This window comes from Dendrobates tinctorius, unplaced genomic scaffold (assembly GCF_039654945.1).
Source record: "Dendrobates tinctorius isolate UK_male_01 unplaced genomic scaffold, ASM3965494v1 ptg000157l, whole genome shotgun sequence".
NCBI lineage: Eukaryota > Metazoa > Chordata > Amphibia > Anura > Dendrobatidae > Dendrobates > Dendrobates tinctorius.
Genome location: NW_027361824.1, coordinates 18,345,252 through 18,370,646, shown reverse-complemented (window position 1 = coordinate 18,370,646; position 25,395 = coordinate 18,345,252). Strand labels below are relative to the sequence as shown.

Genomic DNA, 25,395 nt, shown 5'->3' with positions numbered 1-25,395 from the left:
GTCCCATTGAAATTGAATGGAGCTGCAATACCACATACGATCTGTGGCCAGGGGTGGCGCTGTTTCTTTTTTTTTCAAAAAACAAACCATGTTTTAATAATCCTGGAGAATCCCTTTAAATGTTGTATTAAAAGAATGTTTTATGACACAAGGGGCCATATTACAGGTACCGCCTCTCATCCATGCTTTACACTGCAGCGCGGCCTATTTACGTTGTGTTAGCAGGACCTCCGTACATGAAGAGTTGGATTTTTGTTAAAAGAACGCAAAAATCCACAGCTTATCCGACCCATGTACACATATTATACTAAAAAAAAAAAAAAACTTTTGTGCACCTCCTTCCATTTGCAGGACCCTCACAAGAAAACTGGCTGTGCTGGTAAGTGTGGATAATAATATCAATACTAGTGTTATGTCTATAGCACCAACCTGTTCCGGAGCACTGTATGGCAAGTCAGGTGTTACATGCTGGAGTCCGGGGCAGACGGCTGCCGCTCCATGTGTGAGCCGTAATGGGGCGTACATTGGGGAGTCCTGCTCTACTCCAGTACGTCCCCAAGCCATAGAAACGGCCATGTTTAATCCAAGCAGCATAATCCGCGCTCCCGTGTGGTCTCCAGGATTCACCAATTCAATGTCCCCTACATTATATACACGACAGAAATGGACGTCGACCCCAGCAGCCCCGCGTAATGCTGCTTTAACTCCGGATCAGCGACATCAGTGGGTGCTTCAGAAAAGTCGTGAGATGCCACAATTCTGTCCTGGAAGACCCCCGAACCCTCCGAAAACTGCATATTGTGCCTGCATAACAGCGGGGCAGGGGGCTTATACCGCTGGGACCATCTACATTATCTGTCTCGTGATGAAGCCTTCTGCTGAGTGATCTCTATTATCTATCTATTCATTATCTTTCTATTATCTATCTATCTATCATCTATCTATCATTCTATTCTCTGACTATTATCTATCTATTATCTATCAACTATTATTTATCTATTTTCTGTCTATTATCTATCTATCATCTATCTATTCATTATCTATTATCTATCATCTATCTATTCATTATCTATCTTTCTATTATCTGTCATCTATTATCTATCATCTATCTATTGATTATCTATCTTGTTGCTGCATTTTGCGGGACCCTCCATCCCCCGCTCCTGAGAAGCTCACGTCAGTGAGGACCCTCTGCCTCGCACCGTGCCCCCCTTGGCTGCCAATGTTTAGGGACACTCTCTAACATATAAGGAATTAATCCACCATGAAATGATATACTTTATTAATAATAGTTACATTAAGGTCGGCATCCTGGCGTCGTGACTCCCGGTAGCTTCTTTTGATGGACTACTTCTTAAAGGGAATCTTACACCCTTTTTTCGAATATGAGCTGCCGGCACCGCCATCAGGGGCTTATCTACAGCGTTCTGTAATGCATTCTGTAATGCTGTAGATAAGCCCCCGATGTAACCTGAAAGAGAAAAAAAAAAGAGATTATACTCACCAGGGGGACGATCCGGTCCAATGGGTGTCGCGGTCCGGTGCCTCCCTTCGTACGATGCTGTCCTCGCAGTGGACTCGCAGTCCTCTGCCCTGTTAAGGGCATAGCAGAGTCATGCAGTGCGCAGGCGCTGGGAGAGGTCCGGCGCCTGCGCACTGCAGTATTCTGCTCTGCCCCCAACAGGACAGAGCAGTGCGCCTGCGCAGGAGCCACGACAGGAAGGAAAGAAGGGAGGCGCCGGACTGCGACACCTATCGGACCGGACCGCCCCCCGGTGAGTATAATCTAACTCTTTTTTCTCCTTCGTCTCATTGGGGGACACAGAGACTGTGGGTGTGTGCTTCTGCCGTCTGGAGGCCGACACTAAGTGTACAAAAAAAGAGTTAGCTCCTCCTCCGCCGCATACACCCTCGCCCCTAGGCCGGGCGTAACTCAGTTTTTTGCTTAGTGTCTGATGGAGGCACACGCAGTCTGGAGTTCCAGACTAGATTTTTTTTTTTTTTTTTTTCTTCCCTTTTTTCTATGAAGATAAGATAGGGGCGACGGTTCCTATAGAGAGGATCCGATCTCCCCAAATCACCAACGGGCGACCACGTGTGAGTAACCCTCCACGTGTCCTCTCCCGCACCGAGGGACACATCTGGGACTTTTTTCCAGACATCTATTTTTTAACGAAAGAGGGGCAACGCGTCCTGATTAGAGGACTCGGTTTCCCCACAACTTCATCAGGAGCACGTGTGAGCAGAACCAGGGGTCAGCCTCCGCGTTGCTACTCTCCTACAACAGCAGTGTATGGAGGACCCGTCCACCCCTTGGTAGTGAGTCCAGGGGGTTGAATCGGAGGCGCAGGTGAGAGCGTACAGGGGGAAGAGGCCGCGAGTAAGACCGACAGAGCCCCCCCCCCCCGCGCGCCTGCACGGCGGATGGCCCTGCTCACCTGTTTAGTATATGGGGGATCCGCTCCTGGAGCGCACCGCAAGTTGGCGCTGGTGGGTAGCGGTAGCCAGGGCGTTGCACCCGGGCTCCGCACGCCGCGTGTATCACGGCCGGAAGCCCGCCGGCGGCCGCAGCCCCACTGCAGAGCGCGAGTATCGCGCGAGGCCGCGCGCCGACTTCCGGTGGTAGCCGGAAGTCCCGCCCGCTGACTTCCGGTGGTAGCCGGAAGTCCCGCCCGCTGACGCGGCGGTGACAGCGGCGATGGTGGAGACGCGCGATATAGGGCAGGAGGTCAGAGGCGCAGATCCCGGAGAGACTTCCGCCCTAACACATCGCATCCACGCAAGGAGCCGGTGGGTGAGTGTAACTCCGTTTGGAGAACCACGCTGCTTGTCAGGGAAGAGGTTACCCTCCTCCTCCTTCTACTCTGCCTTCAGCCTGTGCAAGTATGTCTGCAAAAGGAAAAGCTCACTCTTTCCTTTACGCGGTTTGCGTGTCCTGTGGGGTCAGGCTGCCAAAGGCACAGGCGGGTAAATATTGTGAAGCCTGTGAGTCGGAGCGCGCCCAGGAGCCCCCCACTGTTTCTGAACCGAGGGGTCAGGACCCCCCGGAATGGGCGGTGTCCTTATCGCAGTCTATGCTGTCCCTTACGAGGGCAATTGAATCCCTTCAGGGCCCGGGCGGGAGCAGGGAGGGGGGTCTGCCAGCGGAAGAGAGCTCGTCCTCGTCTCAGGACCCTCCAACCATTAGAGGTCGCTCCAGTACCAGGCAGGCTCATATCAAGAGAGTTCGTTCCCCGTCGGCCGGACCCTCCGGGGCTTCGGCGGCGGGTAGTAGGGCATCCCGTTCCCCGTCACTGAGCGCTGGGAGCGATCAGGATGAAGGAGAGGAGGAAGAGGCCTGGAATCTAGAAGGTCTGGGGTTCCAGGATTCGGTGGACAGTCTTATTGAGGCAGTCAACCAGACATTAGAGATCGAGGACGATGTGCCCACAGTCTCAGGTCACAAGGTCTCTTTTAAGAAATCCAAGCGACCACATAGAAGATTTGCCACGCATCCGGAGTTTGAGGAGCTAGTCCAGAAACATAGAGATCACCCGGATAAGCGCTTTGCAATGCAAAAAGCGCTACAGGCAAAGTATCCGTTTCCTCCTGAGCTCCATAAGGCTTGGGTAGAGTCGCCAGTAGTGGACCCTCCCGTGTCACGTTTAGCATCTAGGTCGCTATTGTCAATACCCAGTGTTTCCTCTATTAAGGACCCAACTGATCGCCTCATGGACGGGCTGGCCCGCTCGGTATATGAGGCAGCAGGGTCGGCTCTGGCCCCCTCCTTTGCGGCGACTTGGGTGGCTAAAGCCATGGTTTCGTGGGGGGAAGCTCTGTATAAGGCCCTCCAGGACAGGGATCTGCCCGCGGAGGTCTTAGAGGTGGCAAATCAGATGTCAGGGGCAAGTGATTATCTTGTCAGCGCCTCACTGGACGCGGCCGAGTGTTCGGCGGTGGCAGCGGCGAATGCGATCGCCATTAGGCGTGCATTATGGCTGAGGCTGTGGAAAGCGGATTCTATCTCTAAAAAATCCTTGACCTCATTGCCTTTTCAGGGCAATCGATTGTTCGGTGAGAAGCTGGATAGGCTTATCTCAGAAGCCACAGGGGGGAAGAGTAGTTTCCTTCCGCAGCAGAGAAGTTGCCCGGCATTCAGGCAAACGCAAAGGCGTTTTCGACCCTTTCGTAGCCCCTGGGGGGGGACTCCGGCCAGGACATACTCCTCCGCAAACGATGGCCAGAGTAGGGAAAAACAAGTCTCTTACAGGGCCAATCCGCTGGGTAGAGGCCGAGGCCATTTACCCAGAGCGAAGGGGGCCAAGCCCCAAAAGCCTCCAGCTAAATGACTGGAGGCGCTCCGTACCTACGGACGACAGGGTGGGCGGACGCCTACTAAGGTTCAGCCACGTTTGGGTCGCAGTGACATGCGACACTTGGGTGGCAGAACTTGTATCGTCCGGGTACAAGATAGAGTTTGTCGGACGGCCACCACAGCGATTCTTCCGTTCGCGACTTTCCAAGATAGATTCGCAGGCGGAGAGTTTGTTACAGGCTGTAACGACGCTAGAGCACAAAGGGGTTATCGCCCCAGTGCCGCAGGGCGAAGAGTCGCAGGGGTTTTACTCCAATCTTTTTTCGGTCCCCAAAAAGGACGGGACTGTGAGGCCGGTTCTGGATCTAAAGATCCTAAACAGATTCATCAGGGTCAGGCGATTCCGGATGGAATCCCTCCGCTCGGTCATTGCAGCCATGGATCCAGGGGAATTCCTGGCCTCAATCGATGTGCAGGATGCATATCTGCATATTCCGATATTCCCCCCACACCAGAGGTTCCTGCGATTTGCGATCGGAGGACGTCACTTCCAATTCGTGGCTCTGCCCTTCGGTCTGGCCACTGCCCCCAGAGTCTTTACAAAGATAATGGCGGTGGTTATGGCCATCCTGCATGCACGGGGCATAACGGTGTTACCTTACCTGGACGACCTTTTGGTAAAGGGGCCGTCGTTTCAGGAGTGCCAGGACAATGTCAATATTACTCTGGATACCCTGGCCCGTCTGGGCTGGCTGATCAATTGGAGCAAGTCGTCCTTGATTCCAGCCCAAAAAATCGTGTTCCTGGGCATGATTTTCGACACCTCCCGGGGGCTGGTGATCCTCCCTCAGGACAAGGCGCAAAAAATCAAGCAAGGGATACGGAACCTTCTACAGCCGGGCTCCAGATCCATCCGGTATGGCATGAGTGTGTTGGGCAGAATGGTGGCGGCGATAGAAGCAATCCCGTTTGCCCAGTTCCATCTCCGTCCGCTTCAGCATGCGCTCTTGACAGCATGGGACCGGAGGCTGCTGTCTCTCAGTCATCGGTGCAAATTGTCTCCGCTGGTACGGGGTTCACTCCGGTGGTGGACTCGCGACTCGTCTCTGCTCCAGGGGAAGCCCTTTCCCCCGGAACAATGGTTGGTGGTGACGACCGATGCAAGCCTGCAGGGTTGGGGAGCAGTTTTCCAAAGTCACATAGCCCAGGGGCGATGGTCGGTTCAGGAGGTAATTCTCCCGATCAACATTCTGGAGATACGGGCAATACGATTGGCCCTACGACATTTCCAGTGTTTCCTGAGACACCGGCCGGTGCGCATCCAGACGGACAATGCTACAGCAGTAGCATATGTCAACCATCAAGGGGGCACACGCAGCCAGGCAGCCATGCGCGAGGTCGGACTGGTACTACGTTGGGCGGAGAAGAACCGCGTGGTAATTTCAGCGGTGCACATTCCAGGAGTCGAAAACTGGGCGGCAGATTTTCTCAGCCGACAGGGGGTTGCGGCAGGGGAATGGTCCCTGCACCCCGAGATCTTTCAGCAGATCTGCCAACGGTGGGGGACACCAGACGTGGACCTTATGGCATCCAGAGAGAATGCCAAGGTACTAAGGTTTGTCGCTCGATCCCTCGATCCGCAGGCAATCGCAGCAGACGCACTGGTGCTCCCGTGGGGCCAGTTTCGTCTCCCGTACTTGTTCCCCCCGCTGCCGCTGCTTCCAAGAGTTATCAGGAAAATAAGGAGAGAGAAGGTTCCAGCAATTCTGCTGGCCCCAGACTGGCCCCGGCGGGCCTGGTACGCAGATCTGGTCCAACTAGTGGTGGACGTACCCTGGCGTCTTCCAGATCGGCCGGACTTACTGTCCCAAGGGCCGATCTGCCATCCGAACTTAGGGGCCCTGTGTTTGACGGCGTGGCCATTGAATCTTGGCTGTTAACACAGGCAGGATTCAGACGCGATGTGGCGGCCACGATGGTGAGTGCCCGAAAGCCTTCCTCGGCGAGGGTGTATCATCGGACTTGGGAAGTATTCTTCCGTTGGTGTAGGGATCGTGAAGTGGCTCCTCTGGTTTTTTCGATCCCCAACGTGCTGGCTTTTCTACAGGCAGGGCTGGACGCAGGGTTGGCCCCGAGTTCCCTCAGAACGCAAATCTCGGCCCTGTCGGTACTTTTCCAACGAAAAGTCGCTTCCGTCTGGCAGGTTAGGACGTTTATGCAGGGGGTCGCACATTTAGTACCCCCCTATAAGGCGCCGACGGAATCATGGGACCTGAATTTGGTGCTCAGAGCCCTTCAGGAGGCCCCTTTCGAACCATTGCAAGAGGTCTCCTTACCTTACCTGTCCAGAAAGGTCGTTTTTCTAGTAGCCATAACGTCTATTAGGCGGGTTTCGGAATTGGCGGCCTTATCTTGTAAACCACCGTTCCTAACCTTTTATAAGGATAAGGTAGTTTTAAGGCCAGCTCCCCCCTTCTTGCCGAAGGTTGTGTCTGCATTTCATATCAACGAAGACATCGTCTTACCCTCGTTTTGCCCGGCACCGGTGCACAGGGTAGAGAAGGCTTTGCACACTCTGGATCTGGTAAGAGCTCTTAGGAGGTATGTGGCGAGGACGGCGCCATTCCGCCAGACAGACTCTCTATTCGTGGTTCCAGAGGGACGGCGGAAGGGGCTCGCTGCGTCCAGAGCGACTTTGGCCAGATGGGTTCGCCTGACGGTCCAAGAAGCTTATCAAATCAGTGGCACGCCAGTTCCGGCAGGGATCAAGGCTCACTCGGCACGGGCAGTGGGTGCCTCATGGGCACTACGACACCAGGCTTCAGCGGAGCAGGTATGCAAAGCAGCTACCTGGTCCAGTTTACATACGTTTGTCAAGCATTATAACGTACATACCCAGGCATCCTCGGATGCAAGCCTGGGAAGAAAGATCCTCCAGGCAGCAGTTGCGCACCTCTAATCAGGGGCGCAAATTAGCATGGATTGGGTGAGTTAAGATCCCGCCCAGAGGACTGCTTTAGGACGTCCCACAGTCTCTGTGTCCCCCAATGAGACGAAGGAGAAACATGGATTTTTGTGAGTACTCACCGTAAAATCCTTTTCTCCGAGACGCTCATTGGGGGACACAGCACCCACCCTATCAGCCAGTTGGCTTTTACTTATTTTGAGTTTTACAAATCCTTGTACAAGGTTTAGGGTGGTCCCCTTTTTCAGACATATAGTTTCTTGCCTGAGTTTAAGGCGCGTTCTCCTACTGCTTATGCACTAAACTGAGTTACGCCCGGCCTAGGGGCGAGGGTGTATGCGGCGGAGGAGGAGCTAACTCTTTTTTTGTACACTTAGTGTCGGCCTCCAGACGGCAGAAGCACACACCCACAGTCTCTGTGTCCCCCAATGAGCGTCTCGGAGAAAAGGATTTTACGGTGAGTACTCACAAAAATCCATGTTTCTTATCTTTCAGGTTACTGTAGGGGGCTTATCTACAGCATTACAGAATAATATAGATAAGCCCCTGGTGGTGGCAGCTCATATTCGAAAAAAGGGTGTGACAGATTCCCTTTAAGAGGAGAGTAAATAGTGATGTTATTCATTTATTCCTTTCCTCCCCCCTTGTTTCACCACTACCCGCTTTCTTATCGCCCTGTGACTTTGTTCTGGTGAAGTGGTGGCTGTTCATCGTCACCTTCTTTGCCATCGACTAGTAGATCTAATTAGGAATATTCGTGTGTTTATCTTTCATTTACTTTTAACTATTATTAATAACGTCTAACTTTTTATGAGGAGTTTATTTCTTTTTGCCTACCAAAAAAATAGGATATCTTTATTAAATATGCATTAAGAACAGGACACTTAGAAAAAGGTGAAGCAAAGACTCGAAAGGTAGAAGAAGAAATGTATCCTCTTAAAGAGAAGCACAGGAGGTCAGAGGGGGTGATATAAATGTCCCTAATACGCCATGAAAAGACTCCCCCTGCCTTGAGGTTGGCTCCCTATTAAGCATGATATAACACCCTAGTACAGCAGTTCTCAACCTGTGGGTTGCGACCCCAGCGGGGGTCGAACGACCAAAACACAGGGGTCGCCTAAAGCCATCGGAAAATACATATTTCCGATAGCTTTAGCCGCTGAGAAGTCGTGCTACCGTCTGCAGCAGCGCTATTCAGCTAGAACGCACGCCGTTATGGATGCGCATTCCAAAATGAATGCCTGCGCGCATGCGCAGACATGATTGCATCATCCGTCCGGGGCCTAAGGGGCGGGGGGAATGCTCCACAGTCCATAGCAGCGCATTACGTGTGTCCGGCGCTTGCTGACATCATCAGTGGGCGGACGCAGCAAGCGCCGGAGGACTGAAGCCTAGGAGGCGGAGAGGCAAGAGAGCCTGCGAGACAGCCTGCTGGTGTAAAAAAGGTTAATAATGTAAAACTGACAGTTTTAAAGTAGCCATCAAAATTATTTTTTGGTTTGGGGTCACCGCAACATGAAGAACTGTATTGCGGGGTCACGGCATAGAAAGGTTGTGAACCACTGCCCTAGTACAACATAACTAGTCCAGGACATATAATTAACACCCCGATCATCCAGCAATAACCAGTATGCTCAGGGAAGAGAGTGAAGATATGTATTCACTAGATACTGAAAAGTAGGTGAGATATGAGTATAAAACACAAGATATAACTGTAATAAGCTGTTAATATAACGGGAAGCCTTAATAGTGTGCAACAACAGCAAAATAGGTCTTCTATCCCATACTGAAAAATCCTCAATATCCGATCGGGGCTCAATAAGGAAGTGGTACCTAGCTCACTCTTCCTTGGGATCCATTATCCGTCAGCCTGATGCATTTTCCCCCTATTTTTTGGGTATAAGGGTTCATCATGGGATTGTTTCCCACAATATATCCCTGTGCACATAGGTCATTGCTGCAAGATCTGGGTGTTCTTTATATCTCTTGGACTGGTTAGATTGTACTAGGGTGTCTAAGGGGGTACTGAGCTGGGGAGCCATATCTGTAAGGCAGGGTGAGTCTTTTTAGGGCATATTAGGGATGTTTATATCACCCCTTACTCAGTGGAGTAACTTGAAGCTCATTGGCCCCAATGCAAAAGCTCCGACGGGGCCCCCAGTTATTAAAAGGAATGTGTCAACAGGTTTTTGCCACCTGATTTGAGAGCAGCCTGATGTAGGCAACGAGAAGCTGAATCCAACGATGTATCACTTAATTTAATGGGTGCAGCAGTTCTGACACAGTTTTTAGATTTAGCAATGCAGCAGAGCTGAGGAAGCTAATCCCTCCCCCCAAACCACGCTCTGTATATACAATGTCCATAGACCGTGAGCTGCTTGTCACAGGAGGGGGCGTGTTGGACTAGCACGCACGCTCTGTTGTGTCCCAGCGTTGATAAACTCCTGGTTTTAAAACAATAATTGTAAGCAAACAAAACCACAGAGCTTTATAAGAGAGGCATCACTGAAATCTGTGTTTTAACCCCTACCCCACGCTGTCTTCAGATTATATAGCAAAAACCTGATGATAAATTCCCTTTACTAGTAATAGTCTTTTTATATGGGCCAAAGGGACCATTTGAGCCCCCTAGGCTCCAGGGCCCAAATGCAATTGCAATGCCTGCACTTACTAGCGTTACGCCCCTGCCCTACTGACCTCCTGTGCCACCCTTTAAGAGGATACATTTCTTCCATCTTTCTAGTCTATGCTTTAACTTATTTTTGTTTATTCGTGCCGTTTTTAATGTATATTCAATAAAGATTTCTTTTTAAGGCCGGGGTCAGATTTGCGAGAAACTCGCACGAGTCTCGCGTCTCAATACCCAGCACTGCCGCCGGCACTTGGGACCGGACGTGTGCAGCTGCATGTATTTCTATGCAGCTGAGCGCTCCGGTCCCGAGTGCCGGGTATTGATGCGAGAGAATCGCATTGTAGTTGCAAGTGTGAACCCGACCTTATGGTTTTTCTCTGTATGTGCCACTCCTGGTTTTGCCATACAAACCATGATGAAAAATCACTGACATCTGAATGAGCCATCGGTTTATTTCTGCTATGACAGACAGTTTTTCATATCCTCCTAATTTTTTATTTTTTTAAGTATCAAATAAATAAGGCAGCACTCTGTAGCGTCATAGCTTGCAAATATGAAAGTTGAACATTAGAAATATGAAAAATTGAGCATGCTTAGCGCATAAATTGGTGACTTCATGCGTACCTGGAAGCCACGTTAAGGCGATTCTCGTTTTTTTAGGACCTAACACTACCAAACTTTTCTTAAACTAAAGTCTTTATATGTATGGGAATCTGTGAATCCTCTCTATATCTGGAGGGGTAGGGTCCTGATCTTTCTTTCTTGAAATTTTTATTTTTTTATTAGCCAATGTTTAGAGAAGCCCCCCTGCGCCACAGTTTATTATTTAGGGGAATTTAGTTGCGCGGTATCTACAATTTATTACCAATGACAGTCGCATATCCATCAAATGCCTGAAAAATGACAAACCTTCTAAATAATATATTAATGATGGTAGATAATGAGATTTATTTTTTCAATAATTTTGTAATAAATAATGAGCTTCCTCTTCCAGGCTCAGGGCTGCTCTTCCCTTCTTCTGCTCTGCTCCAATGTTTGTAAATATTGACCCTTTGGAACGTTGGTGTGTCTCTTTCTTTTCCTCAGCGTTCTCTCCCATCTTTTGTATCATTCCTTTTCTCTTAGTTGTGCAGTGTGTCCAGGGGTGAGCAGCCCAGCCCCCTGCCATGCCTACTTCATTGGAGTAGGGTGTGGTTAGAACCCATTGCTGCTCTGGGAAATACACAGGCAGTTAGTTTCCTGCTTCCTATAAGGCAGCTGTAGCTAAAGACAAGAGGAGACAGCAGTGACTGGGGCAGTGCAGGATGAAGGGGAAAAACTGATCAGTCAGCAGCAGCACAGTGACTTTACTGTGTCCTCATACAGAGGGGACACTGTGCCTAGCTGTCCCCCCCCACACTCATGGCACTGGACTGCAGAAGAAAGATCTTCATTAATGATCCCTCAATGCTTTTGGATTGACACATAAGGATAAGGAAGGCTTTTATCTTTTTTTTTTTTTTGCCTTTGATTGACACATCCAATTCCAAAGGGGGTCTCCTTTTTTTTTCTTTTTTTTTTTTTTTTTTATCTGGGCAGGATGAGTGAAGGAGAGGTGGTCTATGCTGGCTGGTTGAGAAAATCCCCTCCAGAGAAAAAGTTGAGGAGATATGTAAGTAACAGCTCTGATTGTAGGATGATGCCTGGTGCTGAGTATATAGAGACTATTAATTGTATTGTGTCTGGCAGGAGGGGAGGGGGGGTACGGTTAGGAGATCGCTTTGCACCTGTCACAGGTGCTTGCATTGTAAACAGGGGGAGATCCATCACTTATTAACCCCTCCCTTGCCTGAACTCCCAGCTCCAGTTCTCTGTACTGTAATCTGAACTTTTTGGGTTTTTTTTTTTTTTACCAGTGTTCACCCTGGGGTTAATCCAGCTTTTTGTGCATATTATGTGCTTTTTTTTTTTTTTTTTTGCACCCATTTAACTAGTCTGACCAGTTGGGTTTGAGCAGTGACAGCATTAACCCCTGGGAGACTAAGCATGAAAGAAGGGCTGTTTAACCCTTTGACAGTTAGCAGAGGGTTAATGAATGGAATCTCCATGCATCTCTGCTGTGGGAAGCTAATTCCTATATCCATTCCAGTATGCAGAAGGCCAGTGGGAAATTTACCAATTATCTGCCTGTAAAGAGGGTGTGGATGCTGTACATGGCCTCTGCCTTCTGTACTCCTGGCCACATGGACCCTGTTATGCTTGGCCATCCTCCCCACCCTGCATTAGCAGCAAGCTTTCTTTTCTTTAGGTGCTGTAGGACTACAAGTACCAGCCCTCACCCCTCATATGGGGCCAAGTCATTTATTTACCATTCCATTTTGCTTGACCATCCACCCAGGAATGATGCTGCAATTTCTGTTTTGCTCCCCCCTGTCATTCTCCAGTTCTCCTACAGGGTCCATCACATGTACAGCTGTATGGGTGCAAGTCTTGGGTCCCCTGAGCTTTTTTTTTTACCTGGGGCTATAAAGATGTTCTGACAGAGTTCTATAATATTTGGTGTAGATTGGGCGCTGGTGGAGTGTTGTGTGTTGCAACAGTTCACGCTGTGTCAGTGTTACTCCTGTTGAGATTGCAATGACCTGGAGGGGAAATGATGATGGGTCCTTTGTGCGGTCGTTCTAAAATATTTCAAGGGTGGGACTAAGGTGAAGAGAGGGGTAGATGGTGTATTAAAAAGGGAAGATGGAGGCCAAAGCTGCGGGAGAAAGAACGTTTCTGAAATTCGTCATAGATGGTACTTTAAATCGTGTGTAATAATTCACATTGCGCATTTGGTAAATTTAAGGCAGTGAAAAAAAAAAAGTGGTTGTGCTGATGCCAGTCTCTTACTAATGGCCATCCCACATTTTAGGGGTCCAAGAGCTGGCACCACAACTAACTTTTAATTTCCTGGAATCTTGTGGGTCGCAGATTTATGAACCTCCTATGGAGGGGTCTTGCGCAGGCTTGTGGACCCCCCTCCTATGGAGGGGTCTTGTGCAGGCTTGTGGACCCCCCCTCCTATGGAGGGGTCTTGGGCAGGCTTGTGGACCCCCCCTCCTATGGAGGGGTCTTGCGCAGGCTTGTGGACCCCCCTCCTATGGAGGGGTCTTGCGCAGGCTTGTGGACCCCCCCTCCTATGGAGGGGTCTTGGGCAGGCTTGTGGACCCCCCTCCTATGGAGGGGTCTTGGGCAGGCTTGTGGACCCCCCCTCCTATGGAGGGGTCTTGGGCAGGCTTGTGGACCCCCCCTCCTATGGAGGGGTCTTGGGCAGGCTTGTGGACCCCCCCTCCTATGGAGGGGTCTTGGGCAGGCTTGTGGACCCCCCCTCCTATGGAGGGGTCTTGGGCAGGCTTGTGGACCCCCCCTCCTATGGAGGGGTCTTGCGCAGGCTTGTGGACCCCCCCTCCTATGGAGGGGTCTTGCGCAGGCTTGTGGACCCCCCCTCCTATGGAGGGGTCTTGCGCAGGCTTGTGGACCCCCCCTCCTATGGAGGGGTCTTGCGCAGGCTTGTGGACCCCCCCTCCTATGGAGGGGTCTTGCGCAGGCTTGTGGACCCCCCTCCTATGGAGTGGTCTTGCGCAAGCTTGTGGCCCCCCTCCTATGGAGGGGTCTTGCGCAAGCTTGTGGCCCCCTCACTATGGAGGGGCCTTGCGCAGGCTTGTGGACCCCCCCATAGAGGGGTCTTGCTTAGACTAGTAGATTACCTCCCACCACCCCTAATGGATCGGTCTTGTCAGGCTTGGGAACCCCCCTATGAATGGGTCTTGCGCAAGCTTGTGGACCCCCCAATGGAGGGGTGTTGCGCAGGCTTGTGGACCCCTGTTCCCAATGGAGGGGTGTTGCTCAGGCATGTGGACCCCCCCACTATGGTGGGGCCTTGCTCAGGCATGTGTGGACCCCCCACTATGGGGGGGGTCTTGAGCACGCATATGGACCCCCCCAACCTCTATGGAGGGGTTTGTCCTTCTAAGCGTCAGATGCGTGAAAAAATAATTTAAACCTAACTCATGAACCCCCCCCCTTCTGATTATGTTGAATACAACACTGGGTGGGTGTGCTAATTTTCAACATGGTCTTTGAAACCATGTTGAACTCATGCGTGTGTGATACCAATGACCTTGGCGCTGCATTGTCCATGTAGAAGATCACTTTCTAATCAATAGGATCATCCACTGTCAGGATGTTCTGCTTTCTATGTATTCATGCTGCAGTGGTTATTGGGGATGGAGAGTGTCGTGTGCGGGGCAAATGTGCATGTTACTGAGAATATGGAACAAGCAAGTTGGGGTTATCTATTAATTCCCATGCCCTCAGGTTCCATGACAATCCAATAAGAAAATTGAAAATGGTGTAAATCCATCCTATAAGATATTAGAAGAATTTTTAAAATAGTGCACCATATGGCGGCACACAAACCAATAATTTCCACAATAAATGCATCAGTTATTGCTACGCGTTTTGCCTAAATGGGACTTTTGAACCCGAGTGGCGAGTTGGCAGCACTTGGAGAATAGTGTCAAGAATCACTGTAGAAATGAGCCAAACTAATAAATGTAAATGTGAAGATTATACAATGAAGAGGAACGCTCGGTCTGCTGTGAATGTTACTGGTAGAATGGGACAGAACTGTAACCAAGTGACAAGTGCTGACGTTCTCGTGTATTCTCTTAAGATAATTGTGTTGAGTAACAGTGATCTCCGAAGCCACGAAAGGAAAAAACAGAAGCTTGAGAGCAAAACTGCCAAAACTATTAATATTAATAATGAAGAGGTTTTTAAAGCAGTGTGCCAGGATGCAAGACTCATTATATTCATCCATATTACATCTATGTAAGGTTTTATACCGCATTCAGTATAATTACACAAGGTAAAAAGTTACTTCAGAAACAGCTATATAAATAATACTGCCCCCTATGTACAAGAATATAACTACTATAATACTGTCCCCTATGTACAAGAATATAACTACTATAATACTGCCCCCTATGTACAAGAATATAACTACTATAATACTGCCCCTATGTACAAGAATATATCTACTATAATACTGCTCATATGTACAAGAATATAACTACTATAATACTGCCCCCATGTACAAGAATGTAACTACTATAATACTGCCCCCTATGTACAAGAATATAACTACTATAATACTGCCCCTATGTACAAGAATATATCTACTATAATACTGCCCCTATGTACAGGAATATAACTACTATAATACTGCTCCTATGTACAAGAATATAACTACTATAATACTGTCCCCTATGTACAAGAATATAACTACTATAATACTGCCCCCTATGTACAAGAATATAACTACTATAATACTGCCCCTATGTACAAGAATATATCTACTATAATACTGCTCATATGTACAAGAATATAACTACTATAATACTGCTCCTATGTACAAGAATATAACTACTATAATACTGCCCCTATGTACAAGAATATAACTACTATAATACTGCCCCTATGTACAAGAATATAACTACTATAATACTGCCCCCTATGTACAAGAATATAACTACTATAATACTGCTCCTATGTACAAGAATATAACTACTATAATACTGCCCCTATGTACAAGAATATAACTACTATAATACTGCCCCCTATGTACAAGAATATAACTACTATAATACTGTCCCCTATGTACAAGAATATAACTACTATAATACTGCCCCCTATGTACAAGAATATAACTACTATAATACTGCCCCCTATGTACAAGAATATAACTACTATAATACTGCCCCCTATGTACAAGAATATAACTACTATAATACTGTCCCCTATGTACAAGAATATATCTGCTTATAATACTGCCCCTATGTACAAGAATATAACTACTATAATACTGCCCCTATGTACAAGAATATAACTACTATAATACTGCTCCTATATACAAGAATATAACTACTATAATACTGCCCCCTATGTACAAGAATATAACTACTATAATACTGCCCCCTATGTACAAGAATATAACTACTATAATACTGCCCCCTATGTACAAGAATATAACTACTATAATACTGCCCCCTATGTATAAGAATATAACTACTATAATACTGCCCCCTATGTACAAGAATATAACTACTATAATACTGCCCCCTATGTACAAGAATATAACTACTATAATACTGTCCCCTATGTACAAGAATATACTATAATACTGTCCCCTATGTACAAGAATATAACTACTATAATACTGCCCCCTATGTACAAGAATATAACTACTATAATACTGCCCCTATGTACAAGAATATATCTACTATAATACTGCTCATATGTACAAGAATATAACTACTATAATACTGCCCCTATGTACAAGAATATAACTACTATAATACTGCCCCTATGTACAAGAATATAACTACTATAATACTGCTCCTATGTACAAGAATATAACTACTATAATACTGCTCCTATGTACAAGAATATAACTACTATAATACTGCCCCCTATGTACAAGAATATAACTACTATAATACTGCTCCTATGTACAAGAATATAACTACTATAATACTGCCCCCTGTGTACAAGAATATAACTACTATAATACTGCCACTATGTACTAGAATATTACTATAATACTGCCCCCTATGTACAAGAATATAACTACTATAATACTGCTCCTATGTACAAGAATATAACTACTATAATACTGCCCCCTGTGTACAAGAATATAACTACTATAATACTGCCACTATGTACTAGAATATTACTATAATACTGCCCCCTATGTACAAGAATATAACTACTATAATACTGCTCCTATGTACAAGAATATAACTACTATAATACTGCCCCCTGTGTACAAGAATATAACTACTATAATACTGCCACTATGTACTAGAATATTACTATAATACTGCCCCCTATGTACAAGAATATAACTACTATAATACTGCCCCCATGGGTCCATAATATCTACCTTCCAGTATCAGAGTCTGTATTCGCTGCCCCTTTTCTTAGTACTTTGTTCCCTCCTGTGATTGCAGTCATTTATCTTTCAGGAATACTTTTTCATTAGTGTTTGATTAATTTGACTTCTGATGAAATGATGGTTATCTCGTTTATTAATCTGTGATAAGTTTCTGCTGCCACCAATAAAGGATTTTTCTTATTATTATAAAGTTCATATATTAATCATCATATATGAAAGTCGGGGACTTTTTTTTTTTTTATCTTCAAGGAAATTAGGCTGCCATAATATATTGACAATATGCTAATAAATGTAGGATATATAGTGCTACATTGAGCATCTTAGTTTTAGTATATTTCTTAAGAACGGTCGACTCGTCGTTTTATGGGTGCAAAGCCCCAAAACTCCTGCAGTCATACAGTTAAATGATACAATTTTATCGGTCAGAGTTCACCACTAGAGGGCGTTCTGGGTACTTGCTGCTTGTGATGACTTGTCTGAATTAATTTTCTACCGCTCCCCTGCCCCCTTTTTCTATCGTTCTCCTCCTCTGCCTCTTAAACTCAAGTTGCTCTGAGAAGAACTGCTAAAAATTGTTTGGATGAAACTAGAACTACCAGATCACTGAGGGATTAGATTACAGCTGCCTCAGAGCTGGATTCACAACTACACTGCTCAGTACTTCTGTATAATCTCCTCCAATGCTGCTTCTGAACTTGTGCTATGTAGACTGGAGAGCAGCAATCCCTCATCTGTGCTGTGTATGGGAGACATCATAGCAGCTCGTCTCTACCCACCAGCTCAGAGACAACTGAAAATTAGAGATGAAGCCTGCAAAGGGGAAAACTGGTGAAAAATGCAGAATAGATGATATTCGTCGTGTACACGCACATTCCAGCTTATTCTGCAGTCACCCGAAATGACCTATCCGCTCTAATAACAGACACTATGAGCGACTGTCGAGGAGTGACAGATCACAGCAGGACGGATTGTGTAGCTGCCCTCCGAAGCCTCCTCCCCATCGTCCTGCTGGCCATTTATGTTGGCATTATGCACTGGTGCTTGGGCACTCTATGGCAGTATTATGATTTAATGTAATGAGGTTTGCCCACTATGTGGCAATATTATGTTGGCAGTATGTGGTGCTGTTTTGGCAGTGTACGACTGTTAGATGAGCATTATGTAGTTATGTATTATGGACACTGTATGGCAGAAACATGCGGCATTATGTAGTGTTTTGGCACTGTATGGCAGTGTTATGTACTAGTGTGGGCACTGTATTGCATGGGCATTATGTAGTGCTGTGGGCACTACTTAGCGGCATTCAGTGGGTACTGTATGGCAGTATTATCTGGGTATTATGTAGTGGTAATGGGACACTGTATGGCAGCATTATGTAGGAATGTGTGAGCATTGTATGGCAGTATTATGTGGGCAGTGTCACGCTGTTAGAACGCTGTGTGGCAGTATTATGTAGTGGTGTTAGGATAGCTTTCAGTCCTGCTCTCGCAGAACATTCCATCAGTTCAGTATTTAGGGCTAAAAAAAAATTTTCACGATTGGTGTTCATTAAAAATGTTGCACGGTTTTGCTATTTACGGGCTTTTTGCTTCCTGACGCATTCAGTTTTCGATGCGGTCTACAGTCATAAATCAGCTGAGAAGAGCTCAGAAAAAGACCCATAAGAGCTAATAATTCTCCTCTTGGACAGTTAGAAAGAGCTCGCTGACGGATTCTCAGTTAACTCATTCTGCAGCCAGTAATTGACATGAGGTTATAGAAGACAAACACAAATCACAATCACAAAAATTATTAGCCAAAAGACATGCATTTAAATACAGAAATAAAAGGATGCCCTTAAATTGTGGACAACCCCTTGAATTCCAAGCTGAAGCGACGCGTTCACCGCTGCTCCATGTATATTTTTAGGACGCGCTATATAAAGAAGGTGCACGTCAGCTGTCTCGTTGAGTCGGTGTGATTGAAGGGTTAACGGCGCAGCTGGCCCACCTATCGGCAAATCCATTAGTTCCCTTTTTAGGGGGGCTTTGTGTAAGTGTAAAGAGAACGGCACTTTAATGCAGTAACAGGAGAGGATTAGAGAGGACGTCGCTCCCCTGGGCCTGGAAATGCAGGAACCTTCATCAATACCGCTGGCCTCCCATCATCACATGTCCTCCCTGATCAATAGCCGCCCCGTCCCGGACCCTTCCCCCTCTGTCCTCTGCGGGGGGCTCTGATCTATCTGATATGATCCCCCGGAGCAGTGCTCCTGGGTCGGTGTCGTCGCCCCGACGTCCGTTGCAGATTTTGCTTTGTCTGCAGAAAATAGTATATAATAAAATCTAGAAAATTGAAATGACGTTTCCTGGATTGTGACTTTGTATGCGTGACCGTCGGACGCCGCCACGTGGCTCCCTGGTCACTAATGAAGTGGTGGCGGTGCCATTGTCTGGTGGGAGACAGCTGGGTGACACACAGGCGGCAGACCCTGGAGCAGATGGCGGACCAGGGAGGGAAGCGTTACTTATTTATCTGCAGATAGTATCAGGTTCTAATAAGGTAGCGGTGTTACAGAGCCATACTGTCTGCGCCGGCACGTGTCTCCTCTGGGCCTCAGTGATGGCCGCTCTGAGCTGGCGTCCGAGCCCATCAGTGAGCACAGCGGATGGTTGTTTTATGCAGGATGTGTATTGTCCCTGGTGGGAAGGTGGCGGTGTTATTGCTCTGTACAGGACCCTGCAGTGGTGTGAAATGTTGGTCTGAACAAAATGGGAATCCTCTTGTTCCCTGGTGGCCAACTACAAGAAACAGGTGATCTGGTGGTGGGAACACTGGCCTCTTCCTTACGCGGCCAGCGTCGGGGGGTCCACAACCTGTTCCTTGTTCGACCAGAAGTGGAAACGTACACGTGTGGCCATCTGTGGGAATGTCACCTGTTTACCGAAGCATCAATAATGGGAAGCCAAGGCCAGTTCCCTGGTGGGCTAGTGGTGGATCACTTTTCCCCTTCCCTGGTTGGGGGTGCCCTACTTTCCCAGGCTGGGGAGCCCCTTGTAAATAGACCTGGATTCTAAAGGGTTAACGATGGTGCATGCTCAGTGGCGGTGTGAGCGCTCCTATATCGGGCGCAGGGCAGCACATGGCCACTTGCGTCACGTCTCCGACATTCAGATGATACAGCAGATTATTGTATATTTATAGGGGCAGTGCGGCTTACTATGACCTGACTGGGGGGGGGGGCAGAGGAAGCCGGACCACCCGGCCCACATGCCTGAATGAGGCCCTGACGTAGCCACCATGCCACATACAGATGCACCAAAGACTCCGAGATTGATAATTCCAAGATGGATATTGGATCTGGTGCCCCCCGAGGACGGGAGGGCTGTGGACCCCCAGGTGTTGGGGACGCGTCCAGCCACCTTCTCCCGGATGTTCGCGGAATGGCTGCCTACATGAGACCCATCGTCACAGTCTCGTTGTCTGTCCTTTAATTACCAGCTCGTTCTCGCTTTTCCTAGAATTTTTTATTTTTTTTTTTTTTCCTTTTCCATGAAAGCAAATTACATTCTGCATAATTTACGCTGAGTCTCCTCCGACCGTCCCAACAACATCGCAGCTCTGCCAAGTGCGGGCGGTGCTGTCATTATGGCCGCTGCACCATCCGCTGCTCCCAGAGATAATCTGCCTGCGAGGCTCCATGTATCCAGCGGACAGGAAGACTTGGAGCAATTTAAGGTTTTTTAAAGGGATACAGATCCCTTGAGGTGGGAAGAAAAAAAAAGGTTGGTGTTAATTCAGACCCTTAAAAAGTACCCATCAAGGGGGTGATAAACGTCAGCCATCTAAGCTATGGTAGCCAATCAGCAGAGCCAAAAAGACTCACATGACCCTTCCCTAGTCATTTGTAAGTTCTAGGAGTTTATTGCTGATGGATATAAAATGTCTACACACCCCTGTTAACATCCCGGGTTTTTGTCACTCCTGTCTGGAAGCTTCATTACATAACGTTTCCCTCCTTTAATGTCACCCATAATATATACAAATCCATTGACAAATAAACTGAAATGTGGAAAAATAAAGAAATCATGTGATTGCATTAATCTTCACACCCTTTATACTAATACTTGGTTGAGGTTCCTTTGACTTGATTACAGCATTCAGTCTTATTGGGTCGGAGTCTATCAGAATGGCACATCTAGAATTGGCAATCTTTGCTGCTCTTCCTGGCACTAGCTCCACATCGGTCAGACTGTGGAGGCATCTTCTATGTACAGCGCCCTCTTCAGGTCACAGATTGTCACTTGGATTTGGATCTGGAGTCTTCCAAAACTCATCTCTGTTTTGGTGATTTGGAGGTCGTTTAGGGTCTTTGTCTGCAGAAAGGTGAAATTCCCCCTCCTGTTCAGTTTTTTAGCAGAGACCTGGAGGATTCTTTGCAAAAATTTACTAATAATTCCCTCCTCCATGAATTAAGCTCCTGTTCCAGCTGCCAATAAGCGGCCCCAAAGCACAGTACTGCCTCCAGCATGCCTCACTGTGGGTATGGCGATCTTTTGGTGATGTGCAGTAGGGTGACCGCAAAAAATCGATGTCGGAATTTTGTACGTCTGGACCCCACAAAACGATTCCCCTTTCCAGATATTGAGATAGCCAAAATTTGAGCTCAATCAAACGACGTTAACCTGTGCCGCTCGTCGCTCAAAGTTTGAAAAAATCCAAATTGAGGTATTTTAAGATTTAGGTATTTTGCATAGTCTGTTAGACTATAAAGAATGTGACAACAACATTGCAGAAATAGCCCTGACCAAATTTTCGAACCATTTGTGGTATTTGAATGCAGAGTTGGTGGGATTATCGTTTTTTGATCCCACCATTACAGACAATGAAAAGTTGTTAATGGCTAATAAATTGCTCAGTAGCACAGATGAACCATCAGAGCACGCTAGGGTTGTAAATCCAAAAGTTAGGAAAGAAAAATTAAAAGAGGTGGGAAGTAACCGACTTTAACGACCTTCTGACAAAAGATGAAGAACAAAAGCAATATGTCCTGCAAGTTGTAAGCAAATGCCGAGTATTATATTCTGACGTTTCAAAAACTACTTTAACAAAAGCTCTAGAATAGATTAGATAACTATGTAAAATTATCAACTCATGTAGGTTAGCGTGCTCTGATGGTTCATCTGTGCTACTGAGCAATTTATTAGCCATTAACAACTTTTCATTGTCTGTAATGGTGGGATCAAAAAACGATAATCCCACCAACTCTGCATTCAAATACCACAAATGGTTCGAAAATTTGGTCAGGGCTATTTCTGCAATGTTGTTGTCACATTCTTTATAGTCTAACAGACTATGCAAAATACCTAAATCTTAAAATACCTCAATTTGGATTTTTTCAAACTTTGAGCGATGAGCGGCACGGGTTAACGTCGTTTGATCGAGCTGAAATTTTGGCTATCTGGAAAGAGGAATCGTTTTGTGGGGTCCAGACGAACAAGATTCTGACATTTTTTCCCCCCCATATGAGATCCGGTCACCCTAATGTGCAGTGTTAGCTTTGCACCTTTTGGAATTATGGCCAAGAAAAAATTTCCCCCATCGTTCTCATCAGACCAGAACACATTTTCCCACATGGCTTTGGCACACTTGATATAGGTTTTGTCAAAAGGCAGCCGGGCTTGCATGATTTTCCTTGTAAGAAAAGGCTTTTGTCTTGCCTCCCAACCCCATAGACCAGACTTATGAAGAATACAGGAGATTCTTGTCACATACAGGACACAAACAGGACTAGCCTGACATCCCTGCAGCTCCTGTTTCTGTAGGCCTCTTGGTAGCCTCCCGGACCAATTTCCTTCTCGTCTTTTCATAAATTTGAGGGACATCCAGTTTTAGGTAATTTCACTATTGTGCCAAATTTTAAGCCACTTCTTGACTCTTCAATGTCTATAATGCCTTGGAAATGTTTTGTACCCTTCTTCTGACTGATACATTTCTATGATCCGGCATCCCAGTGCGGAGCTTTTGCACCTGACTGTGTCCCAGCATGGAGATGATCTGCTTCATATCATTGTATAGCATAATGCACATAGCAAGAAAAACACTCGCAGCGACGTTGCACGCTGAGGGTGTTGCACGCTGAGGGTAATGCACAAAGGGCCGTGTTAGTGCATGCAGTGAGAGCGTCCTATTTTATGAAATGTCCGCGGGGTCGTTGGGTCCTATATTTGCTGCCTCGCTCCCCTACGGTAATAATCTGCTTTGCTGCTGATTTGTGTAACGAACACTTGGTTATCTCCATACAAATGTTTCAGCTGTGCTGGGACTGGTTGTCGGTTGTCAAGCCTTCTAATATCCTGACACATTGCTCCACCCTCGACCCTACAATGCTCCCGGGACACTAAACTCTGCTTTTCACGTTTATGATGCGCTGTCTCCCGCTGCTCTAAGTCGCCTCGTTTCAGTCTGGAGAACTGGGTGGAGCAGATTAATATTCTTCTTCACACCCATTGACTTTAATAATGATGTCGCCTGTGAGCCGTAAGCGGATCCGATGCTCGGATTACAGGGTCGCCCTCCTCCCTTATGTATCCTGACGTCACAGGCTTTAATGGAGCTACGCTGTAATACCAGACACGACCTGTGGACAGACGGGGCGCTGTTTGGGGAAGCCGGCAGCCATGTTTTTCTAATCTTCTACGACTCCCTTTGCTCCTTCTGGTGGCAGAAATCCCATAATTGCCCTACAGGCATGGCTGGCGCTGTCCTTGGTGCTGACTTGGACTTGTGCTTTAGTCTTACGCCGGATAATGATCCTATAAAACCCAGAGAAACCTATAAATCCCTTCCCCGATCCTATAAATGATGCGGCACATTGGCACAGCGCGCCCGTCACTAATGGGATGTTTATCTGTCTCCACAAACAAAAGCCTCGCACAATGGCTCCTCATCTGGTCCCAATAACCAGTCAACGTGGCCATTGTCTGAGTTGCGACGTGATGGCCGCCATGGAAATGTGAACCACACGTTGTGGTAATGCGAGCCGGAGAGCAGGCGCGCCCCCCCCCCCATGCCGGGGTCCCCCGCCGTTATTACGCTTTGTCACTTTCATGCCGGCATTCACCTTCAGCCTGGACGTGATAAGATGCCGGATACAGGTATACGATGCAAAATTGCTCGGGATTTCCACGTCAACGTCTGTTACGTGGCACATCAGGATCAACAGCGTTACATAGGACTGCAGGTGCCAAAAGTGCTGGGTTTTGTGTAAATTCCACTTAATCATTGCCTATTTCCAAACTTTTCTTTTAGCTTTTAATTCCTCGCAGTTTAGAAAGTTTCTACTTGTCAGTAAATGAAGTGTTTTCTGACCTCAGGCATACGCACTGGCAGGTGGTTGACGCATGCGCGGAAGGTGCTAAATACAGGTGGATTGAGCATGTACGTTTCCTGCAACTGAAAGTACCGTCCACATCTAGCAATGACCCGTAGACCGGGAAGTAACTAGCATTCCTTCACCATGGGTTAGTATTGTCACAAGGTGATGAAATGCACGGCCGTATTGGAAAATAGAGGCACTTTTCTAAAACTTTGGGGGCACTAAGCATCCAGCCAAGATATATGAACTGGAAAAAAAAACCTTTTTAAGGTATAAATGCCCAAGCCGGATATATTTTTTTTTTTTTTTTTGTGGTACACAAAGCCCTCCTTTAGTACATAAAACTAGGAATTGAAGGACACGAGCAGAGATGTACCAGTGGCCACAAAGTAGTGTTGGGTCATCACAAAACCTGGCAGAGGCCTTCAGGGCATGAAACCCTCCAACATAGCTTTGAAGGACACCAATGGCCTAGCTATCCTTGGAGCAGGGAAACTTGCACCTAGGCTCCAGGGTATGAGCTCCATAGTGGACGGCACCTTGTCCTAGTGTCTTGGGGTCATAATGAACAGCAGCGGACCCTCAGTGGTAAATATATGTTTCAAGGTGGTTGGGAAAGTGACGGACCATTTGTCTTGGGCTCTGCCTTGTGGACCTTTTTTGTCTTGATTGTTGCCCTTTGGACCTTTTTTATCTTGGGCTTTGCCCTTTTGGACCTTTTTTGTCTTGGCCTCGACTCGTTGGACCTTTTTTTCTCTTGGTCTCGGCTTCGTAGACCTTTTTTCTCTTGGTCTCGGCTTCGTAGACCTTTTTTCTCTTGGTCTCGGCTTCGTAGACCTTTTTTCTCTTGGTCTCGGCTTCGTAGACCTTTTTTCTCTTGGTCTCGGCTTCGTGGACCTTTTTTCTCTTGGTCTCGGCTTCGTAGACCTTTTTTCTCTTGGTCTCGGCTTCGTGGACCTTTTTTCTCTTGGTCTCGGCTTCGTGGACCTTTTTTCTCTTGGTCTCGGCTTCGTAGACCTTTTTTCTCTTGGTCTCGGCTTCGTAGACCTTTTTTCTCTTGGTCTCGGCTTCGTGGACCTTTTTTCTCTTGGTCTCGGCTTCGTGGACCTTTTTTCTCTTGGTCTCGGCTTCGTAGACCTTTTTTCTCTTGGTCTCGGCTTCGTAGACC

General features: G+C 47.2%; 1 protein-coding gene across 1 annotated transcript in view; it reads left to right on the top strand.

Moving 5' to 3' along the window:
- The first annotated feature begins 10,669 nt into the window (after positions 1-10,669).
- Positions 10,670-25,395, top strand: part of GAB2 (GRB2 associated binding protein 2) — a 137,858-nt gene continuing 123,132 nt past the window's right edge. The window contains exon 1 of the mRNA XM_073548651.1: positions 10,670-11,542. Within this exon, the coding sequence (XP_073404752.1) occupies positions 11,471-11,542 (72 nt within the window). The 5' untranslated portion in view covers positions 10,670-11,470. The remainder of the gene's footprint in view (positions 11,543-25,395) is intronic.